The sequence below is a fragment of the Tyto alba genome, unplaced genomic scaffold (genome assembly GCF_018691265.1).
Source record: "Tyto alba isolate M040663 unplaced genomic scaffold, T.alba_DEE_v4.0 Super-Scaffold_6, whole genome shotgun sequence".
NCBI classification, from domain to species: domain Eukaryota; kingdom Metazoa; phylum Chordata; class Aves; order Strigiformes; family Tytonidae; genus Tyto; species Tyto alba.
The window spans coordinates 27,716,773-27,729,579 of NW_024881327.1; the positions used below are offsets into that span (position 1 = coordinate 27,716,773).

Below are 12,807 nucleotides of genomic sequence, written 5' to 3' on the forward strand. Positions count from 1 at the left end.
ACTCTCATCCATAGTGTGTCTGCCAGTTAAGGTTCAGAGTCTGAATTCTCACATCAGGATCAATAGAAAGAAGGTTTCCTCTTGAAGGAGGATACAGCAAAGCAAGATACTTATAACTTCTTGTTTAGTGGTGGTTGTGAAGTTGGTTGGACCGAGTCAGAATGATTAGGCTATTTCAAACGAAACGTGAGGCATTATTTATGTAAGCAGCAAGTTGTGTTTATAGAACGGCCATCTATCAAATGTCTTAAGGCTGGTATTGCATGCTGTAATATACTGCATTTTATGGTAGCTTCCAGATTCCTCTTTTGCATTCCTGAGCTACACCATTTTAAATGACTCCTAAAAGTCTCACTGAAATGCCTCCAGAAAATCAGATCCTTTCCCAATCTAGAGTTAGAATGTAAAAAATGTGGACTCGGTATTTCCTGTGGAGCCCCATCTGGACTAGCACAGCAGCTCTCTGTTGGCTCAGGGTGATTGAGTGGTTTCCTGACTTGTGCTCGTAAAGGAATTTTTACTTGGATAATCCCTTCAATTTTTGGGTTGCATTTTCATTTGGTTTCATTTTCATGTTCTCTTTTTCATGCCTGTGGTGGGTTGACCAGGTGCCCACCAAAGCTGCTCTATCACTCCCCTCCTCAACTGGACAGGAGAATGAAAATATAATGAAAGGCTCATGGATTGAGATAAGGACAGGGAGATCACTTGGCAATTACAGTCACAGGCAAAACTGACTTGACCTGGGGAAATAAGTTTATTTTGTTACCAACCAAATCAGAGTAGGATAATGAGAAATAACACCAAATCTTAAAAACACCTTCCCTCCACCCTTTTCCACCCTTTCCTTCTTCCCAGGTTTAACTTTATTCCTGATTTTCTCTACCTCCTCCCTCTGGCGGTGCAGGGGGATGGAGAATGTGGGTTGTGGTCAGTTCCCCACACGCTGTTTCTGCTGCTCCTTCCTCTTCAGCAGGAGAATTCCTCACACTGTTCCCCTGCTCCAAAGTGGGGTCCCTTCCATGGGAGACAGTCTTCCACAAACTTCTCCAATGTCGGTCCTTCCTACAAGCTGCAGTTCTTCCCAAACTGCTCCGGTGTGGGTCCCTTCCATGGGGTGCAGTTCTTCAGGAACAGACTGCTCCAGCGTGGGTCCCTCTGGGGTCTCAAGTCCTGCCAGCAAATCTGCTTCAGCGTGGGCTCCTCTCTCCACGGGTCCACAGGTCCTGCCAGGAGCCTGTTCCAGCCTGGGCTTCCCATGGGGTCACAGCCTCCTTCAGGCACATCCATCTGCTCTCATGTGGGGTCCTCCACTGGCTGCAGGTGGGTATCTGCTCCTCCGTGGGCTGCAGGGCACAGCCTGCCTCACCATGGCCTTTACCAGGGGCTGCAGGGGAATCTCTGCAGTGGTGCCTGGAGCACCTTCTGCTCCTCCTTCTTCACTGACCTTGGTGTCTTCAGAGTTGTTTCTCTCCCATGCTCTCACTCCTCTCTCCAGCTGCAGTTGCTGTTGTGAAGCAACTTTTTTCCTCACTTCTTAAATGTGTTATCCCAGAGGTGCCAGCACTATCACTGATGAGCTTGGCCTTGGCCAGTGGCGGGTCTGTCTCTGAGCCGTCTGGCACCGGCTCTATGGGACATGGGGGAAGCTTCTAGCAGCTTCTCGCAGAAGCTGCCCCTTTAGGCCCCCTCTACCAAAACTTTGCTATGCAAACCCAAGAGTGCCTCCAGACTGGAAGCTGCTTGTAGGCAGTATGTGTGTGTTTCTCGCTGTTGGTTTTAAAGACTAATAATTTTGGGAGGCAGCAAGTCCTTTACATATATATATAAATTTGTTGGTCAGATTGTCATTCTCATAATGTCCTTTTACTCGGGGTATGTACCATAGCTGAAATGTCTGTGAAGTGTTTTGCTTATTACAAACTGAATGTTGCAGTTTACTACGTTTTGCAATGTAGTGGTTAACCTGTTTTCTGCTGATGTCAACAGACTTTGGTTCATTAAGACTTGGCCATGGAATCAGCCTTGTTTAATATTTTTATTAGTGACCTTGGCACTAATCTTCAGGCAACGTAGAGTTGTGAGATAGCATCAGTACAGAAGAGGAATAGATTAACGTAGGAAGAAATGAGTTATCTTTATAACATTGAATAGAGAAATATTTGCTAGAAACTTTTCAACTGGAGAAACCAGAAAGGAGGGACACCCGAGTGCTTTGAAGGAGGAGCATGAGCTGTCATCATAATATAGTCTTGAGTAAGGCAAGCGCAAGAAAAGGATTTGTGAGGGAACGTGGTGGACAATGATCTGGCGAGGCCACCCTGGCAATGAGTGTGCACTCTGCTTGGCTTTGACAGGCACAGCGCTGGGTGCTCACCACTCCCAGTGGGAGCGTTACGGCTGCCATGTTAAAAAAGGAAGCAGCAAGGCAGGCTGCCTGCCTCTTGTTTTGCTGCTTCATGCTGATTCTGCAAAACCTACTGGGGACAGGAGTTGGAATGTGTTCCCCTTAGAGAGGGCTTTTGGGGTGCGTTAGGTATTGGAGCCAAGCACTGACCCAGGAGATTTTCTATCTCCAATATTTAAGTTTCTCCCAGCACTGTTAGAGTGAGTATTAACAGGCTGCTCCAACAGTGGCCAAAGCCCCTGCCTCTCCCTGTGTAATGTAACATCTCTCTCCATGGAAAATGTTTGTTTCAGTACATTTCAAGGACAAGGTTCAATTCAGAAACAGAAATCCAAACTATTATAATGGCAATATGCAAGAACAATCTGTTTTCGGTGATATGTTGTCTGTGCAGCATGTTAGAAATGCCATTTCTAATTTCCATGCTCTGAATGCTTAGAAGGTGGTTTCCAGAGAATTAACAAAAAATGTACCTGAATTTTAGGGTCTTGTTATGCAGTGCTGTCATATCTTACAATGTTCCCTATTTGGGCTTTATCTGTACACTGTAATACTTACAAGGAAACTGGGTTTCTCTCCAAACTCAAGGTTCCTGAAGGATTGAAAGTTTTGTGTGTCGGTGGCAAGAGAATGGCCCATAGACTTTTAAACAGTTACACGTTTTGATCATTTGAAATAGTATGGATAATTTTATTTTAGAATAAACACTGTAATGGGACATGAGTAGTGAATTAAATAGCAAGAGGTCTTATTTGGTCACTTAGATGACAGCTAAATTGGGAGCAAAAGGAGGTATTGTGCAAACATATTGATGGAAACAAGTTCCCACAAAAGAAACGGAGGTGACTGGAATGTGTGAAGGAGCCTGGCTGTTACCTATCTGTCTTACCAGTGTCTGTGGTTGATGCACAGAAGGGAAGGATGCTGAGGTGGCAGGGGAAAGGTGACAGCACAAGTGAACAGGAGTGTTAAATGGTGCCTCTGTGAATTGCATTTAGTTCTCTGTTCTACTCTTGGAACTGTTGTTTTGCGACTGTGCTTGGATTGATTGAAGATGTGGTAATTCTGTTCTTCAGCATCACCACCTCTAAGCTGCTGGTCTACTGTAGGCAGAGCAGGAGGGAAGTGAGACATGTCTTAGTTCCAGTGCAGATCTACTTTGCAATGCCTGTTGCAGCCTGTGGGCTTTTGATCCCCAGGTGCTGCTTGAGAGCTTTATGATGGGAGAATCTTACCTGAGCAAAGCCAGGCCGTCCAAGGATCTGCACATAGAAGGTAAAACTCACCTTCTCTCAGTGACTCTAGTGCCAGTTTCTCCATAGCTCAGAGCTATTGTTTTGGACAGTGCACATCAATGACTTGGATCTACTTAGTTTTGCAAGCCTTCAAGTAACATGCAAAACTCTGTCAGGTATTACCAAGTCTCTAGTAAATGCACTCCTGTTCTGTTTGTACTTTATCACTTCAATTTGGCAGTCTTGAAAGCTGCTTTACTATTCCTGAGTCATTGACAACCCTAGTGTGAAAGTATCCAAATTGCACACCTGTGTGTACTTCTGCACTTCCCAAAGCGTGACTCAGGCTTCTCTTTCAAACAGTACAATTAGTGTTTCTTTCAGGAAATACCAGTTTCCTCTGATGTTTATTCCAGTCCACTGCTGCTTTGGGTTGCAGATGCAGAAAAATAAATAAAAGGGATTGGCATGCTTTTATGCAGGGAGGAAAACTGTAAAATTTAAGAGGGATTCTTTGATAAATCAACCATGAGGTGGGCAAATATATCAGCCACGGGCTGGCATATAGCTCTGACAGCTTCAGATAAATTCAGGCCAGCAGAATTGCCAGTGACTGAATTGTACTGTAATTAACAGGATTTGGGACGAGCATTCTGTCTCCATGATGGGAGTACTGGAGATGTCAAGTGATTTCATTTTTATTTTTTTTAATTATTTTTTTCAGATTTTTTTTTTTTCAGCTCCTATTTCTCTGTCTCCTTGAGCAAAACAGCTAAGCACAACTGGTGCAGCAGAGAGAGATGGTTGCCACTCTTCTCACTACTCAAGGTACTAGTACCTTGAATAACACCTGAGTTGTTCTCCATTACTGCTCTGGCACTTAGCTGGAGAGAATTGCTGTTGGATGAAGGAGGGAAGAGAGATCACTGCCCGCTTTCTCTCCCTTTTCCTTGTGCTGTGAGCTTTGCCAGGATACTTTGGTAGGGATGAAGGGAAGGGAAGCCAAAGGCACACAGTAGGTGTGGTGCAGGGCAATATTTGAAAATGGTATCATCAGAGGTGCAAAACGTGATTTTTTTGATAAAGAACAAGTGATTGTTTGGTCCTGACTATATTTAGAGCTATATTGCTGCTGTTGAGTATATGTACCCAATCTGCCATTAAGTCCTTGTCTTTTGGAAAGCAGTGAGTTTTTTCACAAAATATATTCACATATTATATCTAAAATATAGTATGTTTTATATTATATTTTAGGTGCAGGGCTGAAGGTTCAAAAGTCTGTTCTTCAGGTACACTTCCAGAAGGAGGTTCAGGAGATGTTAGGCTTCCTCTTAAATGCAGAGAAGAAAGGCAGAGCCTGAGTCCCTCTCCCAGAAGTCAGTAAAATATTGAACCCTGCTGGATTTCCCACCTGTGTACTTCCTTATCTGTATTTCAGTTTCTCATCCATTCTAATAAGTGCTATTTGGCTTAAGTTTATCTTTCAGAAAGACATCCAGACTTGCCTGAAGACATCAAGTGATGGAGAATTCACCACTTTTCTTAGCTAATTAATGGAAAGGAGTAGTTGATGAAAGACAGATTTATTCACTGGTTCAGTTGCAGCTGGAGAATTTATTGCCTGTAGTTGATGTGAAAAAGCACTGCCTTTATTTCTGAAAAAGCAGCAATATGGTAACTTGGTTTGGTCAATACTTGCATTTTAATATCAACTACTGTAGAAGAAGGACTAATGGTCCTAATACATGATAGTTACTTTTCTGGAGACACAAAGCAGAACTAAACCATCATGGCTGGTAAGTTGCATCTAGAACGTTTTTATATCATCAGAGAAGTGGGTAGACATCAGAGATTTTTGGTTTGAGCATGAACCTGGAAAAAAACCCTGACTTGAATGCAAGAATGCTGAGCCTTGTGGTATTAAGTTTACATAGGTACCACATCATGTGGAGTGTGATGCATCAGATGTGTTCACCCTGATATTCCAGCCGCAGGTAAAAGGAACTCTTGTTTATCACTTTGTATGCTATTAAATCTATTTTCATGAGCACGCAGTATCTTTGTGCTTCAGGATCAAGCTGCTGGTTACGTTTGTGAGTATTACTCTGATAGTGCTTGATTATAAAGTTTCCATTGCTTCTGTTTAAGTGTGTATTTTAAGAATGACTGGTATTTTTTTGTAACTTTGCAGAGTACAGATGCCAATTCAAATGTGAGGAAAAGAATGAATGCCACAGTACAGTCCGAAGCTGATGGTGGGAGCCGAATTGACACAAGGCACAGCTCCATTCAGCCTCCCTCTGTAGCTCAGGGGTCTTCTGACATTACACCCCACTCCCTTTCTGCATCAAGTCCCAACCCTTTCACACGCATCAATGCATCAGAGACATTATCTTCTGCAAGAGCTACCCCTCCAGCTCCTCCTTCTACCCCAATTTTAACAGGATTTGTATCCCAGCATGCCACAGCTGGATCCCCTTCCATTCAGCACTTGCTTGGATCTAGACTGGAGCAGATTCAGACCACCACACCTAATACGTTAGGAGCATCTGCAAAGCCGTCTGCTATCACACCACCTGCTCCCCCTGCCTCCCACTCTGGCACGAGTAAGATAGACAAATATGCACGCATTTTATTTCCTGTTACCTTCGGAGCATTTAACATGGTCTACTGGGTGGTGTATCTATCCAAGGATACCATGGAAAAATCGGAAAGTCTAATGTAGTTTTGCTGCTATGTAGTAGTTCCTAAATTATACTCACATTTGATGCAGAGTTTCTTCTTTTGAAACTATTTAAAAAGGTCAATAATTCTTATTTATAAAAGCTGTGTGCTACTTTCCCATTGTAAAGGCTGGAGTTATTTGGGGATAATTAGTTAACTCCTACCAGAGTAACAGGTAACAGATTTGTCTTCCTCCCTTCAGCTAGCAGTGAGCCGTCACTCTTGTCAGGCAGACTACTCTGGCTATACAGAACTTGCATTTGGGAGGAACATGCACCCAAAACAAATCAAAGGCAGAGGTGCACAGCTGTGCAGTGGAACACATCTTGACTGCTAGGAATATGTCTGTTGGTTATTACAGATCCCTGAGGCACCCAGCACTGCTGTCTGGACACAGTATTGCATTCTGAGTGCAAGGTCCATGTCCTGAGTATTTTGACAGTGCTTGCTAGAAAAGGACTTTCCCTGCTAGATTAGAATTGGTAGAATGGGGGGAAGAAAATGAACAGTGGAAAAAGCAAAGAAGGTCCGGCCTGGGAGAGTGCAACTCCAGAAAAGTTATGCAAAGGAGTTGTAGAGCTCCATATATTTTTACTAGGCATTATTTTGCGTTGCAACGTGGAAAATTCTCACTCCAAAATAAGAATGAGTGAACCTTGTAAAATCTGAAATCTGATGTAATTCTCAAAATTGGATTTTTTTGTTTGGTAAGGTGATCTTAAGTGTGTGATTCTTCTTTGACCTCGATGACCAGCTTGAGTGGATTTATTACTAAATTACATTTGTTGTGGTAGATGAGGACCAGGCCCACAATGTTAATTTTTTCATCTGAATTCTTTGTTCTTTCCGTGAATGCTTGGATTTTTTGTTTGTTTGGTTGGTTTTTTTGGTGGTGTTTGTTTGTTTTTGTTTTTTTCCATATTTTTCAGTCACACTTCTCTGATTTCCTTTGAACACATATTCCCCCCTCTGCCCTTTATATAGTGTTTGTGGCAAGTTAAATTTTCAACACAGTTTTAAAAGTGGCTTCAAAATTAAGCAAAACAAATTTTCCTGTGCTTTGATGAGCATGGCTATGGCACATCTCTGAGTGAATTAGAGACCCTTTTGTGAAGAAATGTGTTGACATAAATAAGAAAAGAAAGTTTATAGGTGAAGCCTGGAAAAAAGTTTATTTATGATCCATTTATTTCTGTTATACTATGGCATAGATTGGCGCTTTTCTTAGCATCTCAAATTGCAATATATGAGCAGGCAATTTTAATAATGAATTGAATAGTTTAAACCTGATAGAAATCTTGATCAGAAATGTTCTTTTCACCAGAATGGGTGGAAGATATGCTGGCAATAAACCTGAAAATGTTTGTACAGATCAATCTGGCTAGGCAAAGGGTTAGCATTTCTGTGCAGGTGACAAATAAAAGGCCAAATTCTCAGCTGTGATCTGGCTGTGCCTTTAAAGGGTCTGGACTAATCCCTAGCTTCAGTTGATTGGAATAGCAGATTGGTAAACCCTTGTCAAGGTTTTATGCTGGGGGGGGGGCAGATCAGGTGAGTGTTGAGTGGTTCTGTGCTCAGGTATTGATGAGCTGACTGATGGAGACCACAAGCAGCTGGTGTAGTTGAGGACTGCCCTAGACTATGTTGGGACAAGAATCAGAATAAAAAACACCCCATAATAGTGAAACTATGACTGTATCTCTGTGCCTCTTCCTGTCTCTCCAAACCTTTTAGCCAGTTCATGGCTGAGAATCTGACCTTTAACTCATGGGACCTGGGAGACTGCAAGAGCTGTGTACTACAGTGTGTAGTATGGATCCCAGGCTGCTATTTCATGTACAGCATTGGACTATCAATGATAGAATGCACAGGATGTGGGGATGTCTTACGTGACTCTATTAGGAAGTAGTGATATAAACAGTTACCTTAGTCTTTTTTTACTTAAGTGATGCTCTCAGAAAGCCAGGTATGATCCTTTCCTTTTTGGATTTTACATCTGGAAGTTGTCTGAGATTACAGCACTCCTTAGAAAACTTACATGTGCTGTAACACAGAACTGGAAATGGAACACCCATGCAAGATGTCTAACTGCAGTAGTTTGCATCTTTGGATGTATTTCTAGTTGCTGTGGCTGTTTCTTCCCTAATTTGGTCCCATTATTGCAGTTTGTTAGAATAGAAGATAGTATACAAGAGATTGTTTATTTATTTATTTTTTTTTAAGCCAGAAGAAACAAAGATAATCCTCTGGCAATTATTGATCAAAATTGCTAAAATTGCAAAATATTTCTAGTGTGAAGAACAATGGCCTTCTGTGTTGAGAACTTAGTGTTTGTGCCAGAAGTTACTGAAATGACTCTTTGCTTTCCTCTGATGAAAACCAAGGATGTTTTCTCAGGCAGAGCTTTAAACGATTCATTAGAAACAGCTGTCTCCTCCTCCCACCCATCCCCATACACTGATTGTATAATCAGCTTTCTCAGTGCATTGTTCAGTAGGATCGACATTAGTTCAGGCTATTTCACCAAGATCGATCCAAGTGTGCTACTTGGATTCATTTGTAGTTCCTGTTTCATTTTAAAGACTTAGAAGGAGGAAAAAAGGATTGCAAAAACTAATAGGTTCCAAATATTTATTTCTATGCTTCCATTTTGGAATAAATTTCTAATGATACCACAGGGAAAAAAAAAATCTATTTTTAATCTGTCAGTGCATTTCTGAAGTACCTTCCAACATTTGCATGCCTATGTTCAAAATGAGATATAAAAGAATTATCTCACTATGAGTCTAGGGCTAATTTATTGTTCTGTGCTACATTTTTGTGTTACAGCATAGGAAGAAATTACCACAGCTAGCTTTCCAAAGTACCTATGGATAATGTAAATAGGAATTTATTGTTAAGAGTAGTTCTTCATTATATTTAATGTCCTTGTAGAGTGATCAGAAACAGTGAAGAGTCTACCCTATACTCAGTAATACTGGCAGGTTCTGAATACTGTGTAATCAGAAGCACAAACAAAAGCAGGAATATCCTAAATATAGCGACCCAAGTGTTCAGCACTGCTAACTAAAATCCTAAGGAGACAACGTTGCAAGTGTCATTTCAGTGACCAACTGGCTTATTAGGGATGGGTTTGAGTGAAATGAACTCTACAGGAGCTATTTTTATTTTTTTTTTTTCCTATTGGCTTTGTTGAGCAATCTTTTTTTGACAGTACCATAGTGATTTAAACTAACCGAACACTTCAGATAAGTCATCTTTGTCAACAGGAAAGGAAACTGGATAGAAAGCCAAAAAACCTTACCAGGAAACAGAGACAGATCTCCACTGATTGCTGTTTCCTCGGAGACATTGTTACCAACAGCAAAACTCCCACAGGTTGCAGCCCCAACCACTGAACCAGTCGTTTGAGAAAACCAGTTAAAAACGCGGTTAAGGAAAACTGCTTTCACAGGAACTGAAATGTATTTTACAGTCAGTTGTAAGTAGGGTCAGATTTCTATCAGCCAGCTATTAACAGGCTTCACCGCAATTGCAAAAATAATGAAGCCAAGCAAGGTGGCAAACCTAGATCCCAGCCCTCCATGGTGACTTGAGCTCTTGGAGCTCACCAGCAGAACTGGAGTCTGTTTCTCCTCCTGTAAAATGGACTCATCTCCGTCAAATGGATGTTTGTGGCATATTTCTTCTCCCATGTGTCATTTAAGAGAAAAAAGTAGACTTTGTAACTGTTTAGTCAGCCACTCTATGTTACCCTGTCATGAGGCAGGTAGACAGTATGATAATTGAATGAGAGAGATAAATAATTTAATAAGGAAAGTGATTAAAGCTTTTCTATTAATGGGAGCTAAAAGTTACTGATTACAGAGTATTCAAGTGTAGCTTCTGGCATCTTATCATTTTCATCATTCAAGATGGTACTTGCAAAGAATTGGGGAAATCAAGTGACTGTATTTAGTAGGATGTAACCAGTATTTCTACGGAAGTGAATGAACTCAGCTTTTCAATATGCACATAATTCTGTCTCCTTCCACTTTGTGTACCTCCTGTGTTATTTGGCCATAGTGTGTCTTAGGCTGTAGTACAGTGTCTGTGTGCCATGTGAGAACATCAGAGTATAAAGTATATATTTATCGAGTTTATCCAAAGCCTAACATTTCCCTCCTCCTGTGCGCTATTGGAAGTGGAGGGAAGACCAGAATGGAAGAAATGACCACACAGGTTGTGTAAGAGACACGTATTGGCTACCTGGGACATTCTCCCATAGAGAGGACAGGAGATTTCCTAGGAGAATCTTTATCAGTGTGAGAATCTGGAGCACAGTTTCTGCTGTAGCACATTCTCCCTCCAAATCCTCAAGGCTTCCAAGAGATCTATTTAGAAAGCAGAGTGGATCATGGATTTTTCACATTGGGCTCCAGAACTTTTGCTTGACCCAAAAGGTTTAGAAGAAAGAAATTTTGGTGAGTTTTTCCTTGTCTTCCTGGGACTTGCCAATAGGGCTTGACTGCACTAAAATAGATGTGTGTTGTGTGGCTAGTGCTGTTGTGAATTGCAATACAGACAGCTGACAGAAATTTGCCCTTGGTTTTATTTAGTCCTAAAATTGAATAACAGATTAGGAAGATGGCAGCTGTAGTCTTGAGAAGCCTGGGTGAAGTATAAAGTTTACTGATGAGATGGATAAAGGCAAGGATGATCAGCGTCGTAGAAGTGTTGCAGAACTGCAGAATTCTGCTGCAGTAACTTTGCGGCAGGTCAGTGGGAAGTGGGGAGAATATGAAGTATGAAGTGCTTCTCTTCATAGTCTGACAAGCATAAAGCAATACAGCATAAAGCTGGAGGAGCAAAACTCTATAAATAAAACACCTTACTCAGTGAAAATCCAAAGGGTAAATAACCTTATGGAGGTCAGTGTTAAAACCGCGCCCCCCCCCCCCCCACCCCCCCCAGCCCAAAACCTATGAAAAAGATCCAGGGAAAAAGAAACCAGTTAAGTGTCAGTAGCATCTTTTCTCCCCAAGCATATTTTTTATTTTTTCAAGACCTTATATTTCTTTCACTGTGTGATTCCGAGGTAAGTTACTTACATTTACATTGTTCTAAAGACCTGTACTGGTGTCCACTGAAATCAATATGTGTTTTTCCTTGACTTCATTGCACTTTAAACAGGAAGTTTACTGGAAGGAAAAATGCACCATTTTGAAAGAGTCTGATATGTGTTATTTTCTACAGTCTTCACTTGTAGATCTCTCTTCAGAGTCAAGTTACAGCTTTTTTGGAGAATATGAGTGTGGTGATCAGTTTCAGTATGTTCTGAGTAAATCAGACTCTGAAAGTAAGTTTTTGCCACATCCCAAGCAAGTGAGAGTAGTGTGAAGTACAGAGCACTCTGAAAAGATCTCTCTTTGCTAATGTTATGTACTGTGTTCTTAACTGGAGGGAATGAAAAATGCAATTATTGTAAACCATTCTTTGTTTTCATGTTAATTAGATAATGTGGTAGGTAATTGTTTCAGAATTGACTAGCATTGCCTTCTAGTCCATAACTTAGTGCATTTACAAATATCTCTTAGACATTCTTATGCTTTTTATATAATTCCACTAGAAAGTACTTCAAAGTAAACCAGTTAGTATCCACTGCAGTTCACTACATTTTTTGGTCATAATTCTATTTTCATTTTCTTGTGCAAGAAAAACTGAGAGCGTGATGGCTTCTTTAAAATAAAAATAACAGCAGTAAAAATAAAAAGCCTTGGAGATTCCCTTTTTAGAAAACCATCCAAACTCCCATCAGTTATTGAATGCTCTTTTAAAATAATAGCATAGTTTTAGCATGTAAAAATACTAATGTGATCACAGTGTGGTTACATACATATATATATACATACATATATATATGTATCCTTTCAAATAATGTGAATTCCCTGAATTGTAAGGGAGGCAGGCTCAAGATGCACTTGCAAGCAGTCTTGTTTTGAAACAGTACCTTTGTGGATGGAAAGCACCGTGTTCAGTATGTATTTTTTTTATCATCTTCATATCTCTATTTTCAAGACAAAGATTCGAAGGAAGAATACAGTACTACTGAATTAATTCTTAACTAGCACAGAGATCTGTGTTATTTCTTGCTGGTGGTCATGCTGTTGTTGATCTGCTGTGTGGTTTTGTGAATGTTGTATCCACATTGCTGTTAACTAACATACTACTCTGTGGATGATCTGATGGCATAAAGAGGCATTAAAAGAAATAATCATTATTTGTGAATATCTTTTCGTCCTTGGAAAAAACTTAACTGGATGTTGGTAGAAGAAGCAGGTGACAGTATGAAGCACTCAACTGGACTTCTGATCTTGATGTATTAGAAAATTCAGTTGAGTACTGCTTTGTCTTGCCTGATTTTGTACTGGTGGCTCATCTCCATGGTAAGTAAAGATGCAC

The 12,807-nt window shown here is 40.8% G+C and overlaps 1 protein-coding gene across 3 annotated transcripts in view; it reads left to right on the forward strand.

Moving 5' to 3' along the window:
* Positions 1-12,807, forward strand: part of GABRA4 (gamma-aminobutyric acid type A receptor subunit alpha4) — a 74,273-nt gene that overhangs the window by 33,009 nt on the left and 28,457 nt on the right. Inside the window, exon 9 of one of the 3 annotated variants that reach the window (XM_042807979.1) lies at positions 5,834-6,248. The exons of 1 other annotated variant lie outside the window; for it this stretch is intronic. In XM_042807979.1, the coding sequence (XP_042663913.1) occupies positions 5,834-6,248 (415 nt within the window). Of the gene's footprint in view, positions 1-5,833; positions 12,620-12,807 lie in introns of those variants that run through there. One more of the 3 variants, XM_042807978.1, reaches the window with a different exon arrangement.